General features: G+C 51.2%; 1 protein-coding gene across 1 annotated transcript; it reads left to right on the forward strand.

The window, feature by feature from the left end:
- The first annotated feature begins 86 nt into the window (after nucleotides 1-86).
- On the forward strand, nucleotides 87-12239 carry PLIN1 (perilipin 1). The gene is made up of 9 exons (XM_032623567.1): nucleotides 87-193; nucleotides 793-851; nucleotides 3816-4020; nucleotides 5679-5761; nucleotides 6964-7228; nucleotides 7536-7708; nucleotides 10012-10206; nucleotides 10620-10865; nucleotides 11897-12239. The coding sequence occupies exons 2-9, from the start codon at nucleotides 807-809 to the stop codon at nucleotides 12236-12238; spliced, it is 1554 nt and encodes a 517-aa protein (XP_032479458.1). The 5' UTR covers nucleotides 87-193; nucleotides 793-806; the 3' UTR covers nucleotide 12239.
- Nucleotides 12240-15607: the final 3368 nt, after the last annotated feature.

The raw sequence follows: 15607 nt of genomic DNA on the forward strand, positions 1-15607 counted from the left end.
TCTTTGCCCTCCTCTATCTGGGAGGTGTTAGTAGCTTTGCTCAAGACTCCCCAGAGCAACTGGAATTGTTTCTGCTGGAGGAGACGCTCTGCAGCCCGGGCTCCGTGGGACTGAGGTGGCATCAGCTGGAGTGAGTGTGGGGATCCTGGGACAACCTTACCTGGTTTGTTTCTGAGAATTAAAGAAGTTGAGGGTAAGGGTCTTCTGGGAATTTTACTGAGGATGAAGAGGCCTGCAGGGAAACCACTAAGGGAGAGATTATTCAGGGTGAATGACCAAGAGTGTAGAGTAGATATTCTGGGGCCACTAGTTTTCCAGAACAGAGCTGAAATTGCTGGTTTTAAGAATGACTACTTTCTCCTCTGGTTGAGCACAGAGGGAATAACTGGCAGATTTGCTTATTTAAAAAGAGAGGAATTAATGCAGAACTTTTTCATTTAAAAAAAAAGACTAAATCTGAAACTTTGTTTGTCTCTTTTGGACCCTCATCTAAGAGCTCCTAAACATCTACAACCTCTTATCTCTTAAAGTTACTTTCATTTTTTATTTCTTACCCTGAATCCTTATAAGAAACTACGGTCTTGACAAGTAGGCTGCGGGACAACTCATCCCTATGGGACTCTAAGGACTGGCCACTTGTCTGTGACATTCATCCTCCAAATACCTTCTCTTCAGGGAACTTGAGTTCCCAGACAGCCTGGGCCCCCCTGATGGCCATGAGAGGTAGGGGACTGATCCTGTGGATCTCAGGCTGAGGACTTTCTCATGGACCTGGAACCCTCTGCTTTGCAGCTTGAAGAGCTCCAATGGCAGTTAACAAGGGTCCAACTTTGCTGGATGAAGACCGCCCTGTAAGTAACTTGGGCTTATATGAGACAGTTTATAACTCTGTGGGGAGGAAGGAGATGGGAGGAGAAGTTCAGGGGGCTTAGAGCAAGATATGTCTAGATTATATTCATAACTCATTGACCATTATGTCTTAGTTATTCTTGCCCTCACTACCTTTTGCAGAAGGCTGTTAGAGAATGTGAGGGGGAAAAAAAGATGTCTATTAAAAACTAAGTACCTTGGAGAAAAAGCACAGAAAAGTTGGCTGGGAGGGAAAGGAGAGGAAGGGAACTACTATATTCTAAAGCCTGAAACAGAAGCCCATGCTTTGTCCACCCAGGCGAAATGTATATTTGGGATGGAACCTCTGCATTTTGTAACTCCAGAGGCTTCTTGTATGGTGCAGTCTATGTAAATGGCACCTCTTAGAGTTACACGATGCACATTATGTATGTGGGAAGGGGTTAGAGGGGCAGTGTGTCCAGTTTGTGTGTCTGACCTGGTTTTCAGTGTGACTCAGAGTAGTTTGACACGTTTAGGTATATTGATGCCTCCTGGCAAGGCCTCTCTAATTTAGGTACAGTTCAAATAGTGAAACTTAAAAATTGTGAACCCATATAATACCCATCTTGTCCCAAGTTAGGCTTTAACTAACCTCTGTACTAGTAATCACCATGTTAAGTTTTTTATTGGATCATAGAACACAGGCATAAAATGGTCAAGTGCATAGTTAAGAGGTATCGATAGTTTATTGCCATCCCAGGACCTCTCTCCTTTGGCTTTGCCTAAAACAACTCCTGAAGGTTCTGTCCAAAATGTTAAAGAAATTTTTTCTTGTTTACAGTCATAATCTTTTTCTAGTTCAAATTTCAAACTCACCTGCAAGACCAAAAGCTGAAATATTGCAGCTTGCTGTCTAGTATACATCAGGTCTCCTTGATGGGTCTTCTAACTCAGCCGCCTACAAACAGAAGAAGCTAGGTCCTCATCTTTAGAGCAGAACTATGCAACAGTGCATATTCAAAGCTACAGAAAGAGCTCGAACATCTGAGTCAGACCTGGGATGTTTATGTGGAGAATTCTTAATATTCCTAAGAACAGACAGAAAAATATAATACCCTTCACTAGCCCCAGCAACCATAATCCATGGACAGTTGTGCCTCATCCTCACCCCATTCATTCCCCAGCCTTGTGTTTTTTGTTTCGTTTTGTTTTTGTTTTTTTGCGGTACGCGGGCCTCTCACTGCTGTGGCCTCTCCCATGGCGGAGCACAGGCTCCGGATGCGCAGGCTCAGCGGCCATGGCTCACGGGCCCAGCCGCTCCGCGGCATGTGGGATCTTCCTGGACTGGGGCACAAACCCGTGTCCCCTGCATCGGCAGGCGGACTCTCAACCACTGCGCCACCAGGGAAGCCCCCTTGTGTTATTTTGAAGCAAATCTCAGACATGCTGTTTCAGGCCTGAGTTGGCCTGGCAGTGCCACTCACTAGCTGTGTGATCTTGGGTAAGTCACTTCACATCTCTGAGTCTTTGTCTCATTGGCAAAGTGCTGATGATAATGCTGACCTCAGAGTGTCGCTCTTAGAATTAAATGAGGTCATATCATGAAAGCACCCCAATCAGTGCCTGGAGCATAATGGCACTGAGTAAATGATGTTTCCCTCTGCAGGATTAGAATCCACTTTTTTTTTTTTTTTTAACCTCAAAGATCAGTGTTTCTCCACTAAGATTCTTAGGTGATCTAAAGTTTAATTAAGTGCCTGCTGTTGAGGTTAGAATGCATTAATAAGAGCACAGTACCCCAATAACGAGAGGTGATGGTTTCACTATACCTCACACACTCAGACCACACCTGGAATGCTGTCTTCAAGTCTGTGTGCTATATTTTTTAGAAAGGCGATGTCAAACTGTAGTGTGTGTGCAGAGGAGGGAATCAGCAGATCAGGGCGCTGAGCCGTTTGTAAGCTAAGTAAGGAACTAGAGCTATTTAGAATGGAGAAGGGACTGCTAAAGGGAGAAATATTTGTCTTCAAGTGTGTGAAAGGCCAGCCCATGAATGACAAAACAGATTTCCTCAGTATTGTTACACAGGGCAGAGTGGAGCGGATTTCAGCTCAGCCACGCTGTCCAACAAGGGGCATAGGCCACTCTATGAGGGGTGAGCTCCATGCAAGGAGACGTCCAAATACAAGCCTCCCAGAGGGACCGTGGGAAGCAGTCTTGCTACAGAGGCCCCTGGAGGCCTAAGATTCTGTGATTCTGTATGGTTGGGCAGATCTAAACTTAACACCTTAGGTGCAGCCCTGACTGTGATTCACCTATTCAACTAACATTACTGTGCAGGCTTTAGGTTAGGCCCTGGAGATACAGAGATGACAGTCTCCTAGGAGAGAGCCAAGTACACACATGATCAAGACCAGCACCATGTATGATACAGAAACAACCCAGCGAGGGAAGTGGTGGCTTCTGATGTGAAGGGGGAGAGTCAGGAAGCTTCACACAAGAAGCAATGCTCAAGCCGTGTCTTGAAGGAGTGAAATTTTGCCAGACGGAAGGGACTGGGAGGGAAGGGGAGCATCCTAGGCAGTGGGACAAGCACTGGAGGCAGGGAGGCAGTCTCCCGAAAAGACCAGAAAGATGTGCAGATGAAGCTACCAATCCAAGGTGGACTAAAACTCTAGGCAGTTGCACCGACACACTTGCTCCTACCATTAAGTTTAAGTGGGGTGGCTGCGGGTTGGGGGGTGGCCCCTGGAGGCCAGAGTTTGCCCAGTAGCTCTCCAGAGCCAGGACTGTGACCAGGAGAGCATGGCAGCCTGGCTCTTGTTTTCCCTGTGGGGCCTCCAGAGACCTCTCTAGTCTGGGCTTCTCCTAGGTCACTTGGACCCAGGCCAGCCCTAATGGGCTCCATGGCCCTGGGGCTGCCTCCCCAGGAGGTGGGAGGAGGAGGTGGGATGACTTCAGTACCTGCTTTCCTTCCACTCCAGGAGCAGGAGAACGTGCTGCAGCGGGTCCTGCAGCTGCCGGTGGTGAGCAGCACCTGTGAGTGCTTCCAGAAGACCTACACCAGCACCAAGGAAGCCCACCCTCTGGTGACCTCTGTATGCAGTGCGTACGAGAAGGGCGTGCAGAGCGCCACCAGCTTGGCAGCCTGGAGCATGGAGCCGGTGGTCCGAAGGCTGTCCACCCAGTGTGAGTCCTTGTGGCACTCGGAGGCTGTCTGCCTGTTCACTGATGCTCACTGCCTGCCTGCCAATCTTTTGTCCGTCTATCAGTCTGTTTGATAGCTTGCTTGTCTGTCTGCCTTTTTGTTTGTCTGACTGCCTTCCTGAGTATCTACATCCCATTACATAGTCTTTTCATCTACAGATATAGATGATATAAATATAGATGTAGATATAGATATAGGTCTCTTCTCACCTATAGATGCCTCATCTGTAGCCCAGCTGGCATTTTCCTAGGACGACAATGATGGGCCACATAATTGGCAGGAGAAGGGGTGGGCAGAGCTATGAGGGCAGTGGTGGGAGTGGGGGCCCATGGCAGACCAGACACCCACTTTGGCTCCAAATCCAGCAGCAGCTGCAGGAACTAGCAGAGTCTGGCACAGAGGCAGAGGCAGTGGGCACTAGGGCTAGCCTGGCAGGGATGGGGGGAGAGGAGGGAGAGGGGAAGCCCTCTGGGTCCAGCAGCTGATGGTACTGGCCCCATGACAGGCCGGGGCAGCAGAGAACTACCAGTCAGGGCCCTGAAGGTGAGGACAACTTACCAAACCTGCCCCTGTTCAAATTGTTCTGCCCCGTTGGAAAATATGGTCTCCACGGCACGGCTCTTGACAGGGCTGAGGGAAATTCCAGAAGTCTAGGACCTGCCACAGTCCTGATTACAGAGTTATGGGTATCTGAGGATTTGGCATAGCCAACGGGAGAGGACAGATATAAAGAAGACCTGGGCCTGGGTCTACCTCCCTGCCTGCAAACTCCTTAAATAATTTCCCTGGGTCTCATTTTGCCCAATCGGAAGTCAGCCAAGTCATCTGGGCTCTCTGCTGCTTGAGAATTTTGTGAAGAAACCTGGGCTATCTGGAGAAAGAACATATGAAAGAGAATATATAGATATCCTTTAAAACTGTGATCTCCATGGTCATGTCTGCAGAGCTGATGTCCTCGGCAGCCCCTGGGCAGTATCTCCCGGGAACATTTGCATCCTCTGGCACTTGCCCCTTTCTCTTCCCTGTGACCTTCTTCCCAGTGTTGACCATCTCATTCCTAGAGGCTAAAAGGAAGGGCCATGGACTATCTGGAACTCTAGAACAGCCTTTCACCTCTAGAATTAAGCAGTGCCAGGCCTGCTCCCACCCTAGGGCCCGGCTGCCCCTCCACCATGACACCTCTGCTCTCCCCCCTCGTGTTCAACCAGCGCTCACCCAAAGAGGGGTTGGAGGAGGAGGAGAGACCAGGATCTGTTGGTGATTCACAGAGGTTCTGTCACTTCCTCCTCACGACAACCCTGCAAGGTTTGTCCACATGAATCCACGTTTTACAGGTGAGGAGCTTGAGGCTCAGCCAGGTTGCGACCTGCCTGAAGCTACACTGCAGAGGCAGGTGCTGGGCTTTGAGTGCAGATCTGCATGACTCCAGAGCTCCTGCTCAGAGGGAAAACATCCTGCCCTCAAGGAGTCACAGTGAATGGTGGCTAAAGGTAGCAGAGGGCCTCAGATTCCCAGATGCTTTGGGGGTAGCAGGGCTGGGGGTTTTGAAGGCTCCAAGGTGCCTTCCTTGGCACAGAGGCCCCTGCTGGGCTCTCACAGTGGGGGCAGGGCTCACCTGACCATGGCCTTTTGCTTCCAGTCATAGCTGCCAACGAGCTGGCCTGCCGAGGCCTGGACCACCTGGAGGAAAAGATCCCGGCCCTCCAGTATCCTCCTGAAAAGGTGAGCCCCTCCCCTCTTCTCTAAGGCTCCCCACATTCTGTTGTCACTGCCTCCCAGTTGAGGAGAGGGCACAAGCCCATGATGCATAAACGTGAGTCTTTTGTTTCTGTGGCAAATGCCTTCCAAGGCTGGTGGCAGCTGCCTGTCCCTAAGACCATACGATGGGCTTCTTCCTCTCCCTGTGGGGCCAGATGAAGGCAGGCTTTCTGAAACCAGCAGGCACAGCCCAGAGGCAAACTCAAACAGGAGCTTGGGGTAGGGCCCACTGCTTCTGATTCCCTGCTCTTTGGACCGTTTGGTGACTACAGCCACCTAAGATCATGGGTCACACTCGTCAGATCCCAGGATTGCAGTCCCATGTCCTCAAGATCCAACACTTGATGGACCATGAGACTGAAAATGTCACTTCACCTGGATAGCTGTTCATTGGGCATTTGCCATGGTAAGGGCCATGTCTGGTGCTTTGGGGGAATAAGTTGCACTCTCAGACGCCATCCGTCTCACTGACAAACTACCACCCATCTCACAAACATTTACTGAGCCCTACCCTATGACAGGGGTCATGACGTATGATGTATAGAGCCCTCTCATTTAATCCTCTTGTCAATCCTCTGGTATAGGGGTGGGTATCCCCATTTTACAGATGAGAAAACTAGTGACTTCCCCCTGACCACACAGCCTTAAGTGGAGGCCACATGAGAGCAGGTCTATTTGGCTCTGAGGCCAGTGCTCTTCACTTATTTTTCCAGATAAACGGCAATGTCTTCGTTACAGAGGAGCTCCTAAGGCAAAGGAGAGAAAGACATTATTTCAATGCAGAACCTGTAGGAAGATCAACCACATCTATAAGTCCACATAAGTGCAGATAGGAATGTGAGCAATGTTCTGAGGGCAAGACAGAGCAGACAGCAGAGGAATTTGGAAGAGGAGATGTCTTGTGTGCATGAGGTGTTATCAAGGAGGTGGACTTTGGGGGGCATTCTTGAAGGATGGTTAGGATCTTGACAGGTAGAAATGGGGTGCAAAGAAGTCAGGAGATCTAAGTGGTTGGTACAGGAAGGACTGGAGCCCTTTTCCTTTTAAGTTCAGCTTAATCAAGCTGCCCAAATATTGGTGCCAGTCCCCTTTAAATGAGGCTTTCCTGAAGCTGGGCTCAGGGTCTGTCAGATCCAATGCCTGACTCCCCTCCCCACTTCTTCCAGATTGCTTCTGAGCTGAAGGACACCATCTCTACCCGCCTTCGCAGTGCCAGGAACAGCATCAGTGTGCCCATCGCCAGCACTTCAGACAAAGTCCTAGGGGCCGCTCTGGCTGGCTGTGAGCTCGCCTGGGGGATGGTCAAAGACACTGCCGAATTTGCTGCCAATACCCGAGCTGGCCAGCTAGCCTCTGGAGGGGCCGACTTGGCCTTGGGTGGTGTTGAGAAGGTGGTAGAGTTCCTCCTCCCTCCAGCCAAGGAAGAGTCAGGTAACTGCCATTAGGGGGCCTGGGGAGTGAGTTGGCCACCCATGCTGCTTGGGAATTAGGAAGAGGCAGCCAGGGCCCATCTAGCCCCTGCTCTGGAACAGGGATGGCCCAGCAAGATTTTCAGATGGATCCATCCTCACCTAGCCCTCTCTCCCCACTTTTAAGTGGAGAAAGTGAGTTGCCCAAATCACCAGCGAGCTTGTGGTAGAGCTAGGATGACCACTTTCCAACCCTAGACACAACCCAGCTTTGCCCAGTGCCTTTCTGATCAGCTTTCCTTTCCTTCCCCTCACAAACTCCTACCTAGCCCCTGCTCCAGGACACCAGCATGCCCAGAAACCTCCCCAGGCCAAGCCGGGCCTCGTGAGCAGGGTTGGGGCCCTGGCCAACACTCTCTCTCAACACACCTTCCAGACCACAGCCCGGGCGCTGAAACAGGGGCAGGCCCTGGCCATGTGGATCCCAGGTGTGGCGACCCTGGTGAGTGTCTGCCCTGAGCTCTGAATGACCCACGGCCTGGAAACCCTGTCTGTGGGCCTCCTGGTCCCTCCCATCCCCTACCCAATTCTGCCTCCTGTCCTAGGAACTTCCTCTCTTCCGGCCTGGGTGGGGACTTTAGGTCTAAGGACAAGAGGACTTAGGTGGGGTGGTGGGCTAGTCCTCTAGGATGCAAGGGGAAAGGGCAGGCCTGCTTGTTAGGGTGGTCCTGCCCCCCACCCTCTTCTGTCTCTCCCATTCTCCCTCTGAGTCCCCCCCACCCTCCCAAGCCTTCCTCCTCCCAAGTGGGCTCTCCCACTTGTGAGGAAGCAGACACCACCACCCCCCCCCCCCCCCCGCCCCCCCCCGCCCCCCCGCCCCCCCCGCCCCCCCCCCCCCCCCCCCCCCCCCGCATCTGCCCTCTAGGCACTAGGGAGTGTCATCTGTAAATAAGCAAGGCTCAAAACCCATTCTGTTGGGAAGAGAGCCCCAGCTGGGCTGTGTCTCTGACTGCCCCCAGGGTTCTGGTTTCCCTTCTAGAGGCTTCTAATTTGCATCCCACTGCACCCAAGGTAAAGCTGCCTTTTCTAGGCCCAGATAGTGCTTACTCCCCACCACACCCCACCTCCACCTCTCTGTGTATTTTAGCAGAGATAGCCTGGATTATTTTCATAGGAACTTTAGTAAGAAACTAAGCAGCGCCCCCCCCTCAAAAAAAAGGAAATAAAAGCATTAACGCATAAATGTCAGCAAACAAGATAACCACTTCTCAGCCATCAAGAGGGTGGTACTTTTAAAAGCATCCTCAGGGCTTCCCTGGTGGCGCGGTGGTTGAGAGTCCGCCTGCCGATGCAGGGGACACGGGTTCGTGCCCCGGTCTGGGAAGATCCCACATGCCACGGAGCGGCTGGGCCCGTGAGCCATGGCCGCTGAGCCTGCGCATCCGGACGGAGCCTGTGCTCCGCAACGGGAGAGGCCACAGCGGTGAGAGGCCCGCGTACAGAAAAAAAAAAAAAAAAAAAAAGCATCCTCAGGCCTGGCTCATTCATTCAAGCAAATGTTTGCTGAGAACCTACTATGTGCCAGTTCCTGTAGCTCCAGTAGGGATACAGGAGTAGTAGTTCTCCTCTGCACTGGGGGGCCACTTCCCCATGGGGGCTAGACTAATCCTGTGCCCTGGCCTAGCCCCTAGTGGGCGGGGGCCACTGTATGGCACAGCCTCAGCCACCACCGTTCATATAGAAAATAATGGTGTCCCAGGGACTTCCCTGGCAGTCCAGTGGTTAGGACCTTGCCTTCCAATGCAGTGGGTGTGGGTTCGATCCCTGGTCAGGGAGCTAAGATCCCACACGCCTTGCAGCCAAAAGACCAAACATAAAACAGAAGCAATATTGCAACAAATTCAATAAAGACTTTAAAAATGGTCCACATCAAAAAAGAAAAAAATCTTAAAAAGAAAATAATGGTGTCCCCTAAGGATGTATAACAAGGAGACCCTGTTTGTGGGGTTCCCTAGGGGTTTGAAATGAGCCAAGCTGTGCCCCAGGGGACACCAGCCCACCTACCCAGGTCAGTTTCCTCCCATGGGGATCCTCTGGCCCACTTGATTTTTTTCACTCTTTAAAAGATCTGCAAGGAGTATGTACTAAAGCTAAACATACATATCCCCTATGACTCAGCAATTCCACCCAACAGAAATAAGAGCTTATGTCCCCCAAAGACACACCGGAAATGCTCCTATCAGCTTTATCCTTAGCCAAGAACTGGAAATAACACAAATGTCCATCAACAGTAGAATGGGTATATTGTGGTATATTTATTTAGTGGAATATGACACAAATGAAAAAGGAGGAATTACTCTGACACTCAGTAATGTGAATGACTCTCACAACACAACGTTGAACAAAGGCTATTCATGAAAGAAAACATGTTGTGTGAGTCCATTTACAAATGAGAAAAATCAATGCATGGTGATAGAGGCCAGAATGTGGTCACACTTAGGCGGTACTGACTGGGTGAGGGGCACAGGGAGTCTTCTGGGGTGTCGAAAATGGTCTATATCTTGATCTGTAATGGTCACACAGGTGTGTGTTTCTAAAAATTCCCAGAGGTGTATACTAAAGCTTGTGCACCTTAGTGGGTGTAAGTTACCACTTCATAAAAAGTTTGAAGAACAATCTGCTGGGGCCAGGCCCTGCTTGCCTCCCCCAACCCTGACCCTGGGGGTGAGAGCCTTTGCCTGCTGGGGCTGCCCAGCCTCTGGCAGGGGCTGTGAAACCAGCAGCCCGCCACCTTCCCACCCTCAGAGCAGCCTGGCCCAGTGGGGCGCATCGGCGGCCATACAGGTGGTGTCCCGGCGGTCGAGCGAGGTGCGGGTGCCCTGGCTGCACAACCTCACTGCCACCCGGGAGGAGGACCACAATGACCAGATGGACACAGAGGGGGAGGAGACAGAGGTGGAGGAGGAGGAATCAGAGACGGAGGAGAACAAGCTCAGTGAGGTAAGGGAGAGAGCAGAAGCCGAGCGGGATGCAGGAACCTGGAGGTCCCACAGCCCACCGAGGGGGTGAGAAGCAGAGGCCCCGGGTGAAACAAGGGTCTTTGCCCCCACGCCCAGGAATGTAGTACATGGGTGCAGTGCTCTTCACCTCACCCCCAAACGCCCAGCTAACAAAGTTCTCTCAGAGGATCCTCACAACAGCCCCATAAAATAGGCAGGACAGAGATTGTCACCCCCATTTTGCAGATGAAGGAACTGAGGTTCAGAGAGCAGAAGTGACTTGCCCAAGAGCCAGGCTAATAGTTTTTTCAGTCTGGTATCCACGTTCTTTCCCCTCTAGCTCTGGGGATGGTGAGGAGAGGGGAAGGGTCAGGGGAGTTGCTGAGGAGGCACTGACCTTGCTCTGGCCCCCAGGGAGCAGCCTTGCCTGGCCCACAAGGCCTCCTGGGCGATGTGGTGCACACCCTGCAGAAGGCCTTCCAGAGCACCATCTCGGTCGTGACGTGGGTGCCTGCGGCTGTGCTGGGCACGGCAGGGAAGTTGCTGCATCTCATGCCAGCCCGTGCTGTCTCCTCCACCAAGGGCAGGGCCATGTCCCTGTCTGATGCCCTGAAGGGCGTTACTGACAACGTCGTGGACACGGTGGTGCACTATGTGCCGGTGAGTCCCCCTACCCTTCCGGCTAACCCTCCCCCTCCCCCCCACCCCTGAAAGGACAGATAAAGCAGATTTGACTGAAGGGGCTGCAGCTGCCCTCCCTTACCCAGTCTCTGATCCTCAGTGCCCCAGAAACATTTTGACATACTATGGCCTTGACTGGGGGCCTTGGCAGCCCCCAAAGTACAGAGACCTGTGGCCTTGGCCTGAGACCTTTCCCCACATCTGTCCTTCCCACCTGCTGCTGGGGAGGTCACCCACCATTAATCTGGGGGTCCCAGTGGCCAAGTCCTCACCCCTCAGCTCCGAACTGAAGGACCTGGCAGGTTTGCATGCTGCTCCCTGGGAAAGGGTTGCAGGGAGGCTTCCAGGGCACCCTGCGGGGTCGGCTAGGTTCCAGGGGACAGCAGCTGCCCCCATGCCAATTCCAACACCTGTCACCAACAGGAAAACCCCAAGGAGTGCCAGTACTATCACTTTGGGGGTCCCTGGGTCCCTTTCCAGAGCAAGTTACAGGTTGAGCAGTCAGTAGGAGGGCTGGTCAGGGCAGGAGGCCCCTTAGAGCTGAGGGTTGAGGGAGGCTGTGAGGGTAGTGGGGGAATGGGTTACTCAGCCACTCACTCTCACCAAGAGGCATGGCAGGGGTCTTGGCAGCCAGCTTGTTCACCTTGGGCCCAAAACAGAGCCACGCGTGGGTACCCTGACCCAGGCAGGGGCAAGGAAGGGTCCAAGGAAGGGCCAGGAATGCCACCGACCTCCCACTGAGGAACCTCCGAGGGAGACCCGAGGGGTCCAGAAACTTTAGAGGGTGGCTGTCTGCCTTGCCTTGGGGGTCTGGACTGTGCACACTGTCAGGGAGGGCAGGACCTAAGCGGTCTCCCCCACACCCTCCATCCCTGTCCCACACCCCGGCCTCTGCCCTCCGGACGGCCGCTCCCGGGAGGCGTGACCGCGAGGGCCGCAGAGGAGGCGGTGGTGGGAGGCGCAGGGACTAGGGCCAAGGCGGGGGCCTAACGTGGTTTGCCGGCCCCCAGCTCCCCAGGCTGTCGCTGATGGAGCCCGAGAGCGAATTCCGGGAGATCGACAACCCGCCTGACGAGGCCGAGAGCCCGGAGGCGGAGCGCAGGGGGTCCGGGGCGCTGCCCGCCGGCTCGGATGCCGCGTCGCGCCCCGCGCAGTCCCGCGGCAGCCTGCGCAGCGCTCGGGGCCCGGGCGCGGAGGACCGGGTGGACACGGCCGCCGCGCCGCGCACCGCCTTGCCGGCCATGCCCCGCGAGAAGCCCGCGCGCAGGGTCAGCGACAGCTTCTTCCGGCCCAGCGTCATGGAGCCCATCCTGGGCCGCACGCAGTACAGCCAACTGCGCAAGAAGAGCTGAGCCCGCTGCCCCCATCGCCCTCCCGGCCCGGCCCGCCGCCCCGCCCCGGCCGAGCGCTGGGGCCGTTGTCTCCTGAAAACAAACAGAACCTACATGTCCAAATGAGCGTTGACTTCTTCCAAGTAGTCCCCTTGGGTCCCGAGCCTCATTCCAAGGATGCTGCCAAGGCACACATCATCTTCTGAGCATCCTTTTTGGGTTTAGCTGTCAGAGCCCATTTTTGAGAAGCATCAGACTAGCAGTCTGCTTTAATTCTATGCCTTGTTATTTTTACCAAAAGATTAATTGCCTAACTTGATCTCTCACTTCTTTCACTAAATTTGTGGCCAAGTGACATTTAACTGTTTCCAGTATTTACATCCATCCTCTGTAGACAAATATTTGTCACCAGTGAAAGTGTCACCACCCTAAAGGTTCAAGCAGTAGATCCTGGCACATTTTTAAGCCCTGAATGCAGAGATTCCTCTGAGTATCCAGGCTCTCAGAAGACTACTTTGAGGGGAACAGCAATCAGGTGCAAAAGCTCTTGAGTGTTTATATACATACGAGCATCACTTTCTGAGTGCCCCACACTCTTCACAGGCTGAGTCCTGGCCTGTGCTCTGTAGCGCCACCTTCCTGTTCACAGCTACATTTCCATTTGCACCCTTACTGCTTTCCACCTGCATGTTCACCCTTCCGTCCACTTCTCGAATGCTGGCGCCCCTAGTGCTGGGAGACAGTGGTGATCGTTTGTTATACAGTATAGACCATATATTTGGACTCTATAGCCAGAGTTCATTCCAAGCCCTATTTTTGAAAATGTTAATATTTCGTACATTTGGAAATGCATACATATAAGTTAAAAATTCAAACACTGCCAAACGATGTGTGCCTTCCTCCCTGAGTTCCCTGGTTTCTCTTCCCCAAAGCAACCATGGTGCCAGTCTCTTCTGTATCTTTCTGATTACGGACTGTGCATGCACAGGCACATGTGTATATACTCCCCACTGTTTACACAAGCTGTGGGAGGTTATACTCAGTGCTGTTTTCACTCAGCAATACATCTTAGAAATCTTTTTTGTATCAGTATCATAAATCCTCCTTGCTCTTTTTAACAGCCACACAGTAAGTGCTTCATAATATAGATGTGCTATGTTTGATTAAACTAGTGCCTTAATCATGGACTTTTAGGTTGTTTCCAATTGTTTGCTCCTTCGAACAGTGCTACAATAAGTGTCTTTATACAAATGTTTCATGTAGATGTGTGCATATATCTATAGGGTAAATTTATAACTTGGAATGATGACATGTCGAGTGAAAGGGAACGTTCACTTTAAACCTTGATAGATAATGCCAAATAGCCTTCCAAACCAAACTCAGTTTTTCTTGTCATCTGCAGCTGCACAGATAATTCTGACACTTCTGTCAGTCCTTTTAGACATCTCTATATATACACTCAGCCCCTATAGGTCCCCCTCAGATCCATGAGCACCCTCTTGGCCGCCACTCTGTGGCACACCTAAGAGTCCAGCTCCCTGTAACTGACTCTGGGCCCTGACAGATCTTTGGTGTAATGAGTCCTTGGCCTTTATCCGTGGTTTTGAAATCTGAGGATGCCCAGAATGAGGAGAGGGGAGTGTTGATGGACATACACATATGGACATGGTCATGACCTTGAACTAGTTTTGGGCCCTCTACCCAACCCTCACAATCCACACCACACTCAGCAGTTTCCTGGGGAGGGGGTATGGATCTGGCAAGAGGGGCCCTCAGAAGGTGATATGACATGGCTAAGAAGGCAGTACCAGCCTAGCCCTGGCAGGGTTCCTGTGGGCAGCTGCTAGAGAACTGGCCTCAGGCCTGGTTGTGTAGAGAGAAACACACAGCTATCCTGGGCCCCACCTGCCCATGCTGCTTTCTTCCTGGAGCTCCAGAAACCACACTCCTGACTGTCTACTCCTCCACAGTCCTGTGGCTGCTCCTGCCAGGAGCAACCCAGGAGAACTGTAGAAGTCAGCGCACCCATTGGCCAGACACAGACCCCTTACCCTGTCCTGGACCTCAGCCAGGGTGCCGGAAACCAGTACAGGACAGCCCAGGAAGCAAACAGCTTGCCATGTAAATCTCTTTTTATTATTAAATAGATGGCAAAGTGCTCTGAGCCTGGCCCTCAGTATTTCTGAATACTTTTTGGTGAGAAATGAGAGCAAAGCCTCTTCTCTAAATGGCAGAAATTTGCCTCATTGGCTCCAGGATGGATGTGGGACTTTGTTCTGACAACAGAACATGTTCTTGCTCATGTGGATGTGAGGGCTCATCCACACTCATCTTTGGTAGCTCTGGACCTCAGGAAGACTTCCCCTTCACACTGGGATGCCAACGTTCCTCTCCAGAGAAATACTCTATCCCCTCTCTTCTATTCCAGCTCATAAAATGCACCTCCAACTCAATCACAGCTTTTAGAGATGGAAAAACAACCATTACAGACATACATTTATCCATGCAATTATTTACCACTTTTTTCTTCCATACTTATCTGGGATCTTAATATCCAAAGGACTTCTGAGCCTGGAGAGAGCTATCTCTGCAACTTGGGTTTTAATGCTCATTGTATTAGCCATAGTTTTCCTAAACATTTAAGCACTTTTTACTTAATCAAACTTATTAAATGCATTAATCAAATTATTTTAAATATTTAAATGTTGATACAAACTAAAAAGTCATCAGCTCCATATTCCAGCCACAGAAAAGAGCAAGGGGGTAGAAGAAATTAAACTTCTGCTTATAACTCACTAGAAAAAACTTAGAGTCATATGGCCACATCTGGCTGAAAGGGAGGATGGGAAATATAGTCTTTATTTGGGGTGGCTATGCATCTAGTTAAAAATCTGAGGTCTTAAAAGGAGGGGAAGTGGATTCTGGTGGTGGGGGGCAACTTGCAATCTCTGCCACACCACTCTCCTGTCAACAGACATTTGGGTTGCTCCTCTATTTCTACTATTACATACTTTTGGCAGTAAACATTGTTATGAGTTGCTTAGGGAATATGATGAAGAGTGGGATTGCTAAGTCATAAAGTATGTGTATTGTTAACTAGATATTGCCAAATTGTCCTCCAACTTGGTTGTTCTGATTTACATTCTCACCAGAAGTATATGAGTCCTCTTATTCAACGTTCTTAACAACACTCGATATTGTCTGGTTTTATCATTTTTGCAAATCTGAAGTGTGTATGATGGCATTTCTTTGTGGACTTAATTCCGTGAATCACAGTGATATTGAACATTGTTTATTATGTTTATCGAATGTTTGTATTTCCCCTTCTGTGAAGTGTCTGTCAAAACTTTTGCGCAGTTTTCTATTGGTTGTTTTTCTTTTTCTCATTGA

This window comes from Phocoena sinus, chromosome 2 (assembly GCF_008692025.1).
Source record: "Phocoena sinus isolate mPhoSin1 chromosome 2, mPhoSin1.pri, whole genome shotgun sequence".
NCBI lineage: Eukaryota > Metazoa > Chordata > Mammalia > Artiodactyla > Phocoenidae > Phocoena > Phocoena sinus.